The 17,889-nt window shown below is 33.7% G+C and overlaps 1 protein-coding gene across 1 annotated transcript; it reads right to left on the reverse strand.

Moving 5' to 3' along the window:
- Nucleotides 1–3,753: 3,753 nt before the first annotated feature.
- LOC111996426 (mediator of RNA polymerase II transcription subunit 15a) lies at nucleotides 3,754–14,632 on the reverse strand. The gene is made up of 8 exons (XM_024028379.2): nucleotides 14,060–14,632; nucleotides 13,119–13,189; nucleotides 11,933–12,007; nucleotides 10,413–11,780; nucleotides 10,073–10,300; nucleotides 6,870–7,064; nucleotides 6,687–6,775; nucleotides 3,754–4,079 (listed from the first exon to the last, which is right to left on the reverse strand). Exons 1-8 carry the CDS (start codon nucleotides 14,556–14,558, stop codon nucleotides 3,872–3,874), a joined length of 2,733 nt encoding a protein of 910 aa, XP_023884147.2. The 5' UTR covers nucleotides 14,559–14,632; the 3' UTR covers nucleotides 3,754–3,871.
- Nucleotides 14,633–17,889: the final 3,257 nt, after the last annotated feature.

Below are 17,889 nucleotides of genomic sequence, written 5' to 3' on the forward strand. Positions count from 1 at the left end.
CTATACATCTTAGGGGTAAATGTGTATATTTTGATTGAATTGTCAACCTTGAGGATGGTGCCTTGGAAGAAGTGGTTATTGATCTTTGGATTTGTAGGTAGCCCTTATCTTAATAGAGTTATTACATGTGCCTACAGATTTTGGTCACATTAACAACGTCAGTTTTGTAGGTTGGACTTCTATGTAGAATGTATCCTCTATAGTATTGATAATGAGACAAATCTTAGACTTTGGTTAAAAGATATGCCATTAGAGGATTCCTTAATTGATTTCCGTTCTCTTTCGTTTAATAGTCAGTCTTTTGGTCATTTACATTGGTGTCACATCATATGGTGCATAGGAAGTAATAGCAAATATATGAGACAAAAAATTGAAAGAACACATATTTAAAAAATAAAAAATAAAAAATTGACCAAGTTGCTGACAGTGATATTATCACAAAAATTTGAAGATTTATGACCAAGAAGTTCTGGACTGCCAAAACAATACTCAATTCCTCCAGTTAAAGTCAAAAAGTTGTATCTCTTGTTTCATTGTCGATATCCACAGCTTAATTGACTAAAATTTTGGAGATAACCAAATAAGATTGAACTATCAAAATTTGATCTGCAACTCAAGAACGTTAAGAATATGCTCTTGTGCAAGGTTAGGGATGAATTGATTAGGAGAGAGAAAGAAAGTAGAAAAGAAAATAATATAATATTCTATCAAATTAATTAAGTTAGCTAATACGGAAAGCAATTAATTTTAAAGATGACATTGATTATAGTGATTTTCTAACCATTGGATTTCTTAGAAATTTACGTTTTAAAAAATGTGTAACTTTTATAGAGTTATATTAGATGTAACTTGAATCCAGATCAATTCCCCGCCTAGTAATCATGATTCATGAGTAAGCATTGGAAGCGATTTCAAAAATATGAAATATCAAACACAGCTTCCTTGTCATTGTCAGCTTTATTTTGTCTAAATCTTCTTTGTTCTAAAATTTTTAAGCTCTTTGGAATTTGATCATGAAGTTAATTTCAGCTCTAGTGATACGCAGAGAAATGTAATGAAATAAATTTAATCCATAAGCAAATGATGTTTTAGGTTTGAATCTCCTCCCTCAATTATTGCAAGCCAAAAAAAGAAAAAGAAAAAGAAAAAGGAAAATCAAGTTTTTCAATACCGAAATTCCATTTATGATTCACAAGGATTTTTGGTTGCTAGATAAATTAAAATTTACAAGTATAACTTATACAAATTAATGTTATTTTGTTTAATATATATTTGTAAAATGTTCAAGGGTAATAAATTTAAAACTATATCACTTGCAGTTTTTAAACTATATCATTAACCTCTATGGGCATGAAATTTCGAAGTTTAAGCTAAAAATAATAATAATGTATGAAAATTTATATAATTATGTCCCCATAACTAAATGCTTTACACAAACATTTTGGAAGAATTAATTATTACATCAATCATTTTTTTTTTTACCAAATTGATAATTAATAGGATACCAATTTTCTACCCTTTAGGTTGGGGATTTGATGTCATGGTGTTAGTCCAAAAAATAGTGCAGCAATTTCATAGTATGTAGGGATTTGAAGCTAGACACCAATTTTAAAGAAAACAAAGTATTTATTCCAGACAAGTTACTTTCAATGCAAAAAGAAAAATTTGCAAGGTAACCCAAAGAACAAAAAAAGACAAGTAGATCATATAATGATCTATCACACTGACACACACATACATCAAACACAAAATCATATGTATCTTTCACTGAACTAAAGCAAAAAAACCAAAAAGCATATCATTCTAGCAGCATGAACCAGTCAATTTTCTTCTCCTTGCTAAGCTAAACAACTTTTGATACGTTTAGAAGGAGGAAGCAAGCGCATGCCTCCCCTTGGCGCATCAGTCAAGATCTCCCATGCCTTGGTGACATATTGAAGAGCACTAGGCGCCGCACATGAGGAGTTCACATTAGGATGCAGCAGCTTAGCAAGTTTGCGATACCTGTAAGTGATCTTGTCAGTGGTATAAGTAGATGGATCATTGGTGTTCTTGAGGCCAAGCATAGCAAGATCAATTTCTTCAAGATTGTTAGTCTTCTTTGTAATGGAAGCAAGATGAACCTTGTAGGCTGCCTGGTACTTGTCCACATTGGGAGAGTTTGAAAGAGTTTTGGCCAAGTTTGCAAGCTTCAATGCTACTTCTACTTCACCAGCATCAAACTTCTCTTCGGCTAGAACAAGTGCAGTGACCTCTGCCATGTTGAAACTTGAAAGTAAGAGGAATTGAAGTTGTAAGAATGTATGTTAGTCATGGGTGAATATTTATTTATAGGAAATGTGAGTTAGTTCTCCTACAACCGACTTATCAAACAAAGTTCAAATCTTTTCAAACTTTCCTAATACTAATTGTAGTAGGAAAAGTAAGATACTCCTCTGCTCAAACGGAGTAGTAATAATGTATTTGTTTTATAAATTTTATAAACCGACCTATAGGACTAAAAGTTACAATATATTTTATACAAGAGATCTTCTTACTCAGCAAGAAATATATTTACTTTGCTAAAAAAAAGGGGTGTAATAGGCCAAGAATCTTGTAGTTTGGTGGGATTGCAGTGGTCTCCTTTATAAGGAAAACTAAGGTTTAAATTCCCTATTTGTAAATTCAAAAAAAAAAAAAAAAAAACTAGTTATACAAATAGTGGTTGAACAAACTAAAATTGATAATTTTTTGGATAACATTTTAAATGATTTATTTTTTTCATTTGTTTAAAATAAACTTATATTTATTTTATTAGTAGCTTTTTTATATTTTCATATTTCAAATATACAAACATTTTATATATATATATATATATTATATATAAACTTGGTAAAATTTTAACACAATGCTAGTTATAATACAATACCACGTTGTGCTGAAATCAAGGGAACTTGGACCTGCATTGTGTTGTTTGAAACTAGCTAAGATGGGTAATGCTTGCTACATACACAAAAAATTGACAACATTTTTCACATCTATTGAGTTGGTAAAGCTTTCACAGCTTCTCATCTAAACCTACTACTAACATTATTTTTTTTACCCACTACTAACAAACTACCACATCAACAAGAGTCAAATTTTTAATCAAATTATTTGTGTATATAGACCTTTTCATAGCTAATACACCCCTTTGAAGAGAAAAAAAAGGTGCAGAAGCCTATTGGGGACTACAGGTTTGCTATGCTGATGGTAATTGTTTGCCTAACTGGTGACAGAAAACTTTGGCATTTCATTTGCACTACAAAGTTTTAAGTTAGCGACAAAACCTTAAGCATTTCCGTCAATCTACCAGCTTAGTATATAAGATTATACCAGCTTGGTCTGATAGGAATCATAGGACGCATAAGTTCAAGTTTCACTTTTTTTTTTTTTTTTTTGTAAACAAGTTCAAGTTTCACAATTTTGCTTGATTATTGATTTCAATTCTTGGAGATGCATAGCTCCACCATCAAATACCACTGTACTTTCAAGTTACAACCCTGAAAATATTCTACAAAGGCCTTGTAGGAGTAACTACAAGTGAGACCAGGTTGGTTTTCTTAAGTTTCAGACCTATATTCCAGGGTTACACAGCTTTGGTCAGCATACCTTCAGTACTTTGCTTTGTCTTTTAAGCTTAAAAAAAAAAAAAGCATTCTATACAAGTATACACCAAGATGCTAAGCTATATTACAAAAACAATAATAAATCAACATATAAACAAATCTTTACAAGCATCCCAACTGATACAATTAGCAGACAATACTTAATTTCATCAACTTTGGCTGAACCTGCCTCAGTGCCTATCGAGAGTAATCATACAAATAGATTATATGCAAATGCAAATGATTCAAGCAGCACTGAGAAACTTCTCCCAAGTTCCGAATTTCGAGCTGAAGTTCCCTCCACCATTCTGCTGGGCATGCTCAGAGATAACTGCTCTAACACAAAAATCCCACGTCATAGCTATCTCCCCAAGCGACCAGGGTTTTAGCAGGCTTCGGAGGGACACCTTGAGCCTTGACTTCACCTTTACTGAAAGATCCTCATGGTCCTCTCTGTTAAAGCAACCAAGAATAAAAGTGTGAATACTTCAAAGAGTCTTAGTTGATCAGCTCCATCCGAATATATTTGAGTGAGAGCAAGAAAACAAATTACATGTCTTTAACGATTAGAAAAAAAAAATGTTAAGAATAAGTTGGTGGAGAAAATAAACTGTTAATAACTTTCGGTAGGCAAAAGACAACAGATATCCATGATGTGTGAATGTCTCTCATTTTCAAATTCTGGGAATAAGCCAAAGATTATATGCAGTTCAGAAAACACTTTAGGATAATATTAAGATCTTTACACCTTTATCAATTTCTTATTAAGATATTTCAACACTAAATATTAATCACTTTAAGGCCAATTCAACAAATGAACCATCCCCTATAGACTCTTCAAGGATTTTTTTTTTCCCCACTTAACCAAAACCTTATCCATCTCTAGTTTTAGAAATGGATACTTCATATGATTAGATATAAATATTAGATGAGGTTTGATATCATGTTTATATTCCTATTCACCAATGGTGAAATACTTTTTTAAGATTTCAATACATGTATGAACTATGAAAGGAAGAAAAAAAAAATCACTCAAAATTTTTTTAAAAGTTGGCCACTCTTCTGTTGCTTATTAACTTGGCCAAAAACCAAATTCTTACTTCGAATATAGAGTTATACAGGGAATTCCAGGGTGGATCTATCATATTTTACTGAAGATGAGTATTACAAACGTTTTGACTCAATCGATTGAGAAGTTCATCAAAAAATTTAGAAAAATCAAGCTAAGCAATTTTGAGCTTGATTTCAGCCATTCAGAAAAGTTTGGATTTGCTTAAAAAAATGTAAGAACAAAACTAAAACACACAGGTCAACATAGTCAAATCAGTTTCAGATCTAGTCCAATTACATTTCTTTATGATTTCTTCTCTGAACTTCGATTTTCATTCTTTTAATTTCATTGTTAAATAGCATTTAGTTTTATCTTATCACAAACTCATCTAGTTCCTTGACATTGGCACATATTGCTGTCTATCTGACTCTTCAGCCTAATGTATGCATTCCCCAGCACATGTTACCGTTACTCTAATATGTTCTGTGTCTTCAAGAGTTAGGTCCTTTTGGATATATACCACTGTAAGTTTATTTAAGACCTTCTTAACTCTCCTCGTGTGTGTGTGTTAAAAATATTTAGTATTCTCAAAAAAAAAAAAAAAAAAAAAAAAAAAAAAAAAACTAGTAGTTGTCTTCTACAACAATATTAAAGCTTTCACGCCACTCTAACCCCATAATGAGGCAAAAGGTATAAATAACATACATATTGGGAGAAGCATTATTACATACACAGTCACATTGAAACATGTGTTTGATATAACAGAACCCTATACCATTACAAATTCAAAAACCATATTCCATGCCATAACCCTTTCAAACAATTAAGTGTACTAATCTGCCCTATCCTCCACTAAAAAAATACGCATCTATGTAGATCTCAACCCATATTCCCCTCAATCAATGCGTCTATATCCTCAAAATATTACAATCTTGTGCATTGCTAGAATCTTGTATATGTCATGTATCTTAAGGCAAGATTATGCCTCTGAGCTCTATCTAAAACGACACCTCATCCCCTTATAAGAACAAAGTAAAGGATGAAATCATGGATTCAAACCAATTGATTGTGTCTAATTTACTAACCAACATTTTTTTTTTCTTTTTGGGAAATTCAAGTTCTCACTTACTGGCTACCTTCAACATAGTTCTAATGCTTTACAGCTAAAACAAGACTTAATCCCAATTAAATGCAGTTGGTGGATAGTTCTACTCCTGATGCTTAGGATTATACCAAATTGATATCTGATTACAATCCAACCATCTGTTATCTACTTCATGACATAAAAGTTTGTAATTTTTGTTAAAAAAGGAAAGTAGGAAAATACTTGACAGAAAACAGAAATTGTGAAACTTCAACATCAGTTCATATTTATTCATCCCAAAGCATTTTTTCCATTCTCTATTGTGGGATACTAACCATTAAACAGACGCTTGCATGTTTAGAGATGGATACAATTTAATTTCTCATGGACGTAGGATTATAATCATATATATTGCAAGCGAATTAGTGTGGGAGAAATATGGTGCATTTACTCTGGTTCCTTCTTTATGTTATTTTTGGGTTTCTTTCTTTCTTTTTTGGGGGCCCAAGCCCAGCACCCACTTGGGGAGGGGGTTCCCAAATATATTTTGTATAATAGGAATTACAAAGAGTAAGGCATGGATTGTTATATTCTCAAAATCTTTGCATATAGTTGAGCTAACAAACTTGATAAATGGTGAAAAATAGGTCTCAATTCCACCTAAAAATTAGTGAGACTAAAATAACAAAGTTCAGCCTTTAAGAGGGAGAGAGAGACTGTATCTTGCAAAATATTTGGAATAAATAAAATTGGGAACTCAGATCCAGGTCAGGCCAGTAGTCACATGGTATGAAAAAAAGACTGCTTGAAAGTTGTGATGTCAAATATTGTGGATTCTGTATAGTAACAACTAGGAGGCACAATGCATATCACTTTTCCAAAATCTGCATATTCAAAATGAAAATAAAGAGACTTGTTCTCTCACCTAGCTTCCACTGGCATTTTGTCTAGGAATATTGGAGAAGTATATGGATAATTTGTAGGAACAAGCAATCTTAACGGCTCAATTGGTGACTGCATTGCCAGAAAAAACAAAGTCAATACTAGAGATAGAAAAGTAATGCATATAGTTGATGAATAATTTGGACTGGAATGCTTGAAAACGTACCATTTGAGTTGAAAGCTGCTGTGACTTATAGTTTGGACTGAAAGACACAGCACTGAAGGAGCACTTGACAATGGTACCTTCACTACCAGCAGTTGCAGCTGCAGTTGGAATGGTATCTTCATCACTAAGAACTACCACAGTGTCTATCAGTTGCTGGTTTATCCCCTTAATTTCTTCAAACAGAGCATGCTTAGCCTGCAAATGGAAAACATAAGTTCTTACAGTCACATACAAGGGGTATTCTGATTCAATGGTCAAATTGTTCAAAGATGGAAACTGATAAGGAAGACTTTCATTTTAGCTCCACACATGGTTGACCAAAGGCTCTAAGTGGCGAGTCAAAATGATTGTGTATTGGTGGCTCCCATATTTGTGCAAGGAAGACTCCCATCATTGCTCCACCCATGGTTGAGTAAAGACACTCTATTGGTGAGCACATTAATGGTAATGCATGGCATATAGATTGTTCAGAAAAAGGGTTCAGTTCATGGCGGGGATTACCTGAGTTGTAACTACAAGTGGCTTGGTAAAAGACTCACATGTGAAGGAGGAATTTTTTTTTTTTTTGGAAAATGAAGGAGGAGATTTATTAGAATATTCATGTGTAAGTGGTGTGGTAGTGACACGGGACAACCAGAACAAAACTAAAACAACAATAAAATAAAGGGATATGACCTAAGAGTAAGAACCTAGGCCTTGCTTGGAGTCAGCATTAAGCGGAGAAACTACTAGGAGTCAATACCTAGGGTGGACCTGGAGTCAGCACCAAACCAAGGAAAGACCAAACGGCCATTTTTTTTCATTCATCAAAATATCAACCATCTCTCAAGGAGTACAATAGGTTGCTTATAAAGGATTATTAAACCCTAATTCTAATTGACTAGGAAACCCTAATTGCCTTATTACAAAAATAACCTTACTTCTAAATTAAAATACCAATAGCCCAATAAACTAATAGGACCTAAAACATAAAAATACAATTAGCTTGCAAACATAAATAATACTAAATAATAATCTTCTTGTGTCTCCCGCATCATTCTCCTCTGATTGGAGAAAACTCGACCTTGAGCTCTAAAGCGCTGAAGGATTAGGATGCTGACAAGTAACACTTGCTTCAAGTCTGAAATCACCTTAGAGAGCATAGAGAAAAGAAAATTCTTGATATTGCACCACCATGACCCTCAATTGCCCAGCACCATGCCTCCGCAATCCCTCCATAAACTAGCGATTCCATCTCAAAGGTAACAAAATCTAGCATTTTGTTTAATTTAAAAAAACCCAGCACCTTATTTTCTGTTCAAACTCTTCCCAATCAGTTTTTATTTGCAACCCCACAGTGTTTTCCCAATAAGAGCAACTTGACCCGGCCCATCTGAAATAAAGAACTCAAATTGAAACCCATTAAACTACCTAACCCAGCCAAAACAACAAACTCATTGTACACTCTCACACAAGCCATATCGCCACCACCACCAGTAACATAAACAAACCCTTGCCCAACCCATTTGTTAACAAGCCCAAAGCCCACATTTTATAACACCAGTTTTCTTTTAAAAAAAAAAATATAAGACCCAGCCCACAAAATCCAAACCTGTCAACCAGCCTAGTCCCAACAAATATTTGTCCAAAGAACATCATAGCAACCTAGGTTCTTGCTCCAACTGCCAACTATTTGTTGAAGCACTATTTTAGAGAATCATGGTTATATGGGAGGAAGAGCAAAAAGAAGATGGTCCAACCTGTAGCCTTATGGATGGAGCCTATTAGTTATTGGGCTTGAGATTAAGCAAGCCCAAGCATTTAATAATTAGGGTTTCTTTATACATTTTATTGTTAGCTATTTAAGCACTTTTTTTAATTATTGTAAGACAGCTTTAGAGAATTATTAAAAACGTGTGTTTTCTTTTCACTAGTGCTAACTCTAGTTTTGCTTGGTGCTGACTCTAAGCAGTCCTTAGGTGCTGACTCCTAGGGCTTATCCTTTTGTTATATTGTTGTTTAAGTGCTCCATTGAAATAGTGTGGTTGTCCTACGTCAATTTTGTTGTATGGAACGGAAGTCTGCTCTGATACCAAATATGATGCAGGAGACAACCACACTATTTCAATGGAGCACTTAAACAACAATATAACAAAATGATAAACCTTAGGAGTTAGCACCTAAGAGCTGCTTGGAGTTAGCACCAAGAAAAACTGGAGTCAACACCAGTGAAAAGAAAACATACGTTTTTAATAATTTTCAAAAGCTGTCTTACAATAATCAGAAAAAGTGCTTAAATAGCTAACAATAAAATGCATAAAGAAACCCTAATTATTAAATGTTTGGGCATGCTTAATCTCAAGCCCAATAACTAATAGGCTCCATCCATAAGGCCACAGGTTGGGCCGTCTTCTTTCTGCTCTTCCTCCCATACATGCGTATAATTGGAGACTTGTACTTTGTGTCCACACCAAGTAGTGTAGTTTTTTAAGTGGTAAATTCCCATATTGGATAATCATGATAAGAATGGGTGGTTAATATAATATAATTTGGCCAAAACCCATCAGTTTAAGTTTTTGGGTTAAGTGGTATCCAGCATGCTATATGAAACCCTCAAAAAGAGGCTCCTCAATGTGTTAATGTTTTAACTCTCACAAACTCAAGATCCCAACAGATGGCTCTTCTGCACTACCAACCACCCACCTTGAACCTTTGACCTTGAGAATTATCACCTAAGTGACTTGACACCAAGGGTGTGCAGAGAAATAGTATATAAACATAATAATTAATGATGATGATGATGCATATCAGCTCAACTGTATTGAGGATTGAAGTTTTATTTTGTTGCTAAAAACTGCATTCATGACATCATAGCCTAATGTGGGGTATTTGGCGGGAGAGGAACGTTCAGATTTTTGAAGGAACTGAAAGTTCAACTCAAGACCTGAAACTAGCTTTTTTCTGTACTTTGCTTAGGTGGACAACAGCTTCGGGTGTTTTCACTTTTTAATTCCTTACCTGCTTTGCTTGATAGTTGTACTTTCATGCATCTTAGTTTTGTTTGTTTTCATGTTTACCTCAGCACACTTCGTGTGTGCTTTGGCTCTTTGTAGTTGATTATTTTCTTTCAATGAAGTTTTGTTATTTATAAAAAGAAAATAAAAATAAAAAAAGACAATAATATCTTCTAGCCTTGATTGAAAACCACCAAAGCAGCTTCTTACCTCAATCCTAGGCCTTTTAGTACTAGATGTTACAGACGACTCCAACTCAGGTTTCTCCATGTCAATCCATTGTTCGAAGCTATCATTTATGGGCATAGCATTTGTGCAGCGCTTCATTTTCCTTGTTCCATTAGCTGGTGGTGAACTTGATATCCGGTCAGTCATACACACTACTGCTCCAATGTCACTAACGGAAGCACTTAAGGCTTCAGATGAGATCAAGTTCACCTGAAATTGGAAGATGATGTTAATACTTCTCCATACATATCTGTATTCTGTGTGTTTTGAAGAAAATGTAAAACCAAAATATTTGAGGTGGAAATTATCAATTTAAACTAACCAAATTAATTAAGCGCTGAATAGGCTGCTCAGCAACACTTGGCTCAGCAGAATTGATTTTAGACATTTTATCATTTATGCCATCCAGATTATTGGACTTCTCAAGCAATGATGAGGCTGACATCTCAGGAGTGCATACGACAAGTGATGTGCCTGGTTCAATTGAACCAGGTCTGTGTCCAAGTTGATTTTCAATTTTTCCAGCATTCCCTGGCATAAAGGATTGATTCAAGGAAGAAGAAGGTATGACACTGGCAGAGGTAGAATTTGCAACACGGAAAGGAGTTTCAACTCCTGTAAGAGGTGTTGTCAAATTTTGCACATCAATATGAGGAGATTTCTTAGCTAGTTGAGGACAGGAGACTTTGGGCGAAGAAGTAGGAAATGAAGCTCCAGAATTTGAATGCTGAGAAATATACGTTGAACTTTGACCACCTGATGGATGTTGCAAAAGAAGTCCTGATTTATCACTAATCCCTCGTTTAGCTCTTGAGTCCTTTACTGCAATTTCCTGATGCTGTGGTTTCTCAACACCCATCCCTAATCTTACTTTCAAGTCATTTATGTCATTCAACTGATTCTGTTGTTTCTCATGAGCCAGCAGCTTTGTAACCTGCTTTTGCTGCTGCTGAAATATTTGTTGATTCTGTTGTACCAATTGCTTCTGCATTTTGTGCTTTTGATATTCTTGCTTAGGCATTTGAGTCGGTACATCCTGATGATCCCACTTTTGTTTCAGATGCATGTTCTTAGGTGTATTAGAAATTGATTCAAGAGGAATCACATTTGACTGTGGTCCATTCATTTGCCTTCTCGACAAAAAGCTGTTCACATTTACTTGTGGGAGAGTGCTTGCAGGACTCTGCAAAGATCCGTTGGCAACCTGCTGCATTGATTTCACCGAATCGTCTTCTTGTGAAATTATCAAAAGCCCTTGTGAATTCATCATGTTTTGCTGCAAAGTTGCAGGATCTGACAAAGAAGACTTTGAATCCTGTAGCAAGCCTGTTAAGTTGTTCTGCTGCATTGCTGTTAGAGAACTCTGTGGCTTAGCAGATTGTAGTTGGGGTATCTTTCGATCTTCATGTTGATGTACTTGAAGTGTCTGAGATTGCGGCTGTGCCAAATGCTGCACAGAATGCAGGTTAGGATGACTTTTTCCCTGCTGCGTTGAAGAAACAGACTTCTCTCTAAGTGAGTGAAGGAGACAAAGTATCCTCTTCTCAGCTGTATCGATCTGCCTCTCATAAGCTGATGTGATCTTGTTTTTGGGAACATTTAGGTAGCATATAATTTGATCCAACATGGACAATGTAGTCTTAATTTTCTCTGTTTGGCCTGTCTTTGGCTGTTGAGGAACAGAAGCGTGCTGGAGAAATGTAAGAATAACAAGCACAACACAAAATAAAATAAGGAATCATTATAGTGTGAAAATTTTAGATTTATGAAAAAACATGGAAAAGCTAATGTTGGTTAAAATGGAAAGAAAATTTACAAAAATGGTTCTAAGTGATAGCATACCTGCTGGAGTCTTTTAGTTAACAATTGCTGCCAACCATTAAGTTGTTTCAAAAACCTGCTCCTTAACTGTTCAACCTGCAAACTAAAATTGTTAGAGATATAATGATTCAAGGCTTCTGCTCATTGATCATGTCATGATCTGACCAGAATATGTATACTTTTAACCATCAAGATATAATGATTGTATCAACAGAACAAGACAACATACTGATTCCAGCTTCTTTACTGTTGAATTCTGGCGTACAATGGAAAATACTGTAATATTAATAATATCAACACACAGAACAAGAGGAGAGAGGAGGAACAAGCATATTTGGGATATAATCCTCAACCATAACAGTCATGAAAGAGAAGGAAACATGCATGCTGTAGCAATCAAGGGTTTTGCAAGGAAAGAATCTGAAAGTTACAATTCTATTGTGACTCACAAGGCAGAACAACTTATATTTTGTAGGTGTCTACGTCTTCACATGTATGATTACTTAGTTATGGTAATGATTTTGGAATCCGTATTAAGTTTTCATAACTACATTGAGAATTGTCCACTAAATATAAAAATCTTGGTAGCTTTCAAGAGGTTCTCATTATTGTTTTCCAATACACAGAATTTTAAACTTTCTCAATATTTGCAGAATTTAATTGATGCAGGCCGGAGCAGTCTTTTACTTCCAAAATGTCATCATACCACTGGTGGGTGCATTGGCTTCCCATGCACTCATTTCATGAGTTTGCACTAACATTAATGAATATGTATCATACTTTTTGCTTCTAAAAAAAACAAAGTGAATAGTTATCTTCTGTCATGGTGATGAATCCGTAGCTTCTTTCTCGCATGTTGTTCAATAATGCCATGTTAAGCACCTCTCCTTATTAATAGGAAAGAATTGTTCCATAAATGAAGTATATTCATTGTTTATCTAATAACATCTCCAACCTATAATCCTGAGTTCCAACTGACATTTGGATATCCATGATAGATTTTCTCTAGTTTCACAGCATGGGTACTAACATATGAGAACTTCTATGGTCTTGGAACATAGTATAAACCAATTAACCAATTTTTTGGTGAAAATTTGTGACCATATGAATTTTACTCATAGTTAACTCGTGTTAAGGCACAAGATGCTTCTGAAATAAGGATCAAGATGTAAGAAATTTGCATACAGGGAAAAAAAAATTATATTACCCTCTGATAAGCGTCCTCTTGCAAATCACTTATATTTGCAAACCTTTTCCCAGATATCGAATATATTGCTCCTAAAATGAAATATAGAGAAAATTTCATTCATCTGTCTACTTAAAAGTAAATCTGATAAAATGAAAGATAAAAAAAAACATCACTGATGTATGTATAAAATCAACTGCTCTGAAATAAATTCCATTTAGAGGAAAAAAAAATCCAAAAGAGAGCATTTTCTATTTGTACAAAATCTCAATAAGAAACTATCTTACATTAAAATCTAGCTTCCATGAAAATTTTAGCAATATTTGTGTCAACAAAAGCTAATTTTTCATGGTTTTCATTTTGACCATATGAAGATTACAAGGTATGCACTAACACCTCCTAGAACCTGGCAAGCACAACCATGAAGATTCAGTAGTTTATTAGACAAGCAGCTTATAATTTTATATTTATAATTATCTGTGATAACCATGATGATTGAGAAACATGAGACTAGTAATCAATAACTCAGCTACAATTATATAGAGTAAAAAAATATTTCGAATTGTCTAAAATGAACTGAAATCCAAACAATGCCGCAAATGTGGGAGGAAATCAGCCTGCTTCAGCCAATGAAGTTACACAAGGGAGGCACTTAGGCTTTTATGTAAGGATAGGGAAGGAATTGCTTCCTAAATCTATGATTAATCAACTATCATCACTACATAAAATAAGTAGATCCAACAGTTCAACAATTCAGTGCAAATGTAATTCGGAAACTGTTATGTATTTAGTATAACAAACTGTCATAACAAGAGAACGAAAAAAGAACATAAGGATGCATAAGAATATGCAGGAACTTATAACAGAATAAAATAGTTGATGAAATGTCTGAATGGAATTTTTTTCTTTTTTATATTGAATTTGAACAATTATTTCCTGCCCAATTACGTGCTTTAGCATACCCGATGTCTGAAAATTTCCCATCACAACTTGCGATGGATTTGGAGGTTGTTGCATCTGTTTTTGCTGTGATTGAGATATCAGTTGCCTCTGTGGAAGCTTTGGTTCTGATTGTTGCCCTTGAGTCGGCACTAAAGCCGGAGCTGTCTGCTGTGTTTGTCTCTCCATTGCATCCTTAGTTTGCAGCATACTAGAGTTACCACATTGTTTCGCACATAGCTGCTGGCACGGCTGTAGTGAAGGGAAATTACTTTGTCGAGACAACTGCTGCTGATGTGTGTTTGACTGATTGCTTTGCTGATTCTGTGCTATACTAGTAGCAGCCAGATTTGTGTTCTTTAATTGCTGATGTGATGTCAATGATGGCTGTGATTTATTAACAGGAACCTGTTGTGTTTGTTGTGGTTGATTCAAAACCAGATGAGGATGCTGTGAAAACACTTGACATGAAGACTTCTGCCTCTGTGGATGGTCAGAACCTACAGACGATTTTGTTTGCATGATATATAGCTTGGAATACTGCAGTTAATTGGTGTGTATGAGGATTTTCCTTGGCAGCGAATTTGGACACTTGAAGGTACAATCTGAGATTTTAAATTGCAATTACTTCCGTTAAGAATCTTGCAGAAACTTATCTTTGAATTTGTTTTGCACGCACCCAGTGAATCTTGAACCCACAATTTCCATTGGAGTGTGTGAATATACAATGAACCTAACTAATTACATAAATGGGAATTACAATTGAAATGACAGAGAATCAATGAAACTTATAATTTAATGATTATCACATAAATCAAACAGCGATCGAATGAAATACGACTTCAATTGAACTCCAAGACTTTCACATTTTAAAATATAAGATGAATCGTTGTCACCAACAAGGTCTACCTCAACTGGGGTGGGTTCAAGACCCATTAGATGCATGTATAACTTACCAATTAAAAAAAAAAAACTATGATTCTCTCTCGCTGATGGGCCCTAACTCAAATGTGTGGATTCAAAATCCATTGAGTGCGTATATAACTTACCAATTAAAAAAAAAAAAATTTATGATTCTCTCATGCCGATTAGCTCTAACTCAAATGGGTATATTCAAAATTCATTTGGTGTGTGTGTAACTTACCAATTTATTTATTTATTTAAAAAAAAAAAAAAAAAAACTATATATGAATCTCTCCCCAATTGTATAGCAGTAGCACCCAGCAGGTATTCATACACACGAGTAACAAAAGAATTCACTAATTTTACCTACCAAATTCAAAACCAAGCACATAATAAAGAACTAAAGAAGAAAAGAAAAGAAACACACATAAACACAGAGATAGATGTACAGTTACCTGAATCAGTGTGAGAATGTTAAATAATGGAGTGCTAGCTTTGGCTATGGAGTTGTTGCTTGCGGTACAAGGAAACTGTTATACTGAGACAAGAGTTCTACAGAGAGGTGAATATGTATATATAGCCGCTAATGTGAAAAGACGCCTGTTTGGTAACAGGTTTAAATATGGAAGGTGGGCCTACTGAGTTGGCATTGCCTTTTTCAGTCCCTATGTCTAAGCTGTGCATGAAACTTCAACGGTTCGCGTATATTTCAATCCATACGTTTGGCGGCGGTGGAGAAAAATTAATATAGAGAAGAAAATATAAAAGTTAGGGTAAAATACTATCTTATTATCTAAACTTTACTAAAACTATGTTTTTCATTTATAAACTTTAAGAATTTTATTTTTGGTTATTAAATTATTAAAAATGTTTTATTTATGTTTTTAAAATTTATTTTTCATCTTTAAACTATTGAAGAAGATTCTTTTTTCATCTCTATTTTTGTTTCTAAATTAATGAAAAAACTATTTATAAAGTTTAAGAATGAAAAAAGAACTTTTTAAAGTCTAAAAATGAAAAAAAATTTTTTGTTAAAGTTTAAGAATCAAAATAATATTTTACCCTAAAAGTTATGGAAGATCAAATTATAATTGAATAGAGGTGATATTAGTTTGCCAGTATTAAATTAATTCTAAATTAGTGCTTAATTTCTTTATTTAGAAAAAATAATATAAGGATAAATTACGTATTTGATTCTTATTCTTTACACTATATTTTAATATGATTTCTAACCTTTCAATTGTGTTAATTTGGTCCTAGTATTTCACTGTTGTATCAATTTAATTCATGTAGTTATCTCTTGGATAGAAATTGATAACGTAGTAAACAATAAAAATAAAAAATTAGTTTACTGCCACATCAATGGAAAGTTGGAAACTAATTTTTTATTTTAGTCATTAGTTACATCAATAATTTTTATCCAAAAAATAACGGCAGGAACTAAATTGACACTGTTCTAAAAGGTTATGGCTTAAATTGATACAATTGAAAGGTTAGAAATCAAATTGAAATATGATGTAAATGATATGGACCAAATTTTTAATTTACTCATAATATAATTATATAGAAATTTTATTATCCAGAATTTGGATTTTTAGAGAAAAATAAATTAAAAGAAAATCAACCTATCAAATGGTCTAGATATATTACTGCTAGGCACTCACCTTTAACGGGATGGTTAGTACATGTTCTAATGGGGTGAGGGAATAAGGGCTGAGGTTTAAGTCTCCATAAGGGAGCCACATACACACTAAAACTAAGTTAGAATAAGATTTATATCTCATATTTTTTAAAAATAAAAATGATATGGATATATAATTTTATTTTTAATTTTACAAAAAAGTACAATTATAATTAAAGTTTAAGTTGCTTTATTTGTGTTTTAATTATCTCAATAGGTAAAGTTTTATATTCTCAAATAAGAAATTTGGGTTAAAACTATAATAAAATCTTATCAGTATCTTGGTCTGATAATAAACAACAATTATCGTAAGGCGAATGACATAGGTGGAAATTCTATCTATCTAAAGAAAAAAAAAAATTGATTTTCCATTCTCACATCCTTCCTCTTTTATCAAATATATAAAATTATGTAAAATGTTATATATTCTCAATCTCCTTTGATATCTTTCCTTCCAAACCGTAGCAAAATATAACAATAAATTTTTTTTTTTTTATCAGAAAAATCTCTTCTTCTTCTTTTTTTTCCCTCATGATGTTTTATCTTATCCATCATTCCCATCCATCTAATTTTCTATCTCGTCTATTAAACAATGTCTTAAGCTTTTAATTATAAAATGAATCTATGATCAAGTGATAATTTATCCTGTAAATATTAAATATATCATCAAATAATCTATATATATATATATATATAATTGAAACCTCTGAAACTCTTACAATTTTTCACATCAGCACAATATTTAAATAAAATTATTATTTTATCTCTCTAAAAATTCTGATTTTATATTTCTGAAAGGGACAAAATACCTTGGAATGTCTTATGTAATTGGACGGACCGAATATGGTCCGCGGACGCCCGAATAAGCGAATTCGTCATTTGCACGGGCCTCCAATGGACGGATCTGATGTGAACGGGCCGGATATGGACGGAGTGAAGGAAGGTGGGCTGGTTGTCCATGGGCCTGTTGGGCCCCTCATGGGGGATATTTTGACCTACTCTCATAAGGGCCCAAATAGAGTCCTTGCACTAGTAGGACTCCGGAAATCTTACATATTTGGTAAAGATCTTCCGTATAAGGAGGAGATCTATTCATCACGTTTAGGATTCTACAAGGAGAGTCCTATAAGGAAAAGACTTCCGCGCCAAGAAAGGGATGTCAACCTTATGCCACTATAAAAGCCCCAATACCCTCACAAACTAAGGTACGCATAATTAACCCCTCTCTAGCACTCTAGAGTTGTGACAATATTTTCTGACTTAACTTTC

This window comes from Quercus suber, unplaced genomic scaffold (assembly GCF_002906115.3).
Source record: "Quercus suber isolate HL8 unplaced genomic scaffold, Cork oak 2.0 scaffold_136, whole genome shotgun sequence".
Classification (NCBI taxonomy): Eukaryota; Viridiplantae; Streptophyta; class Magnoliopsida; order Fagales; family Fagaceae; genus Quercus; species Quercus suber.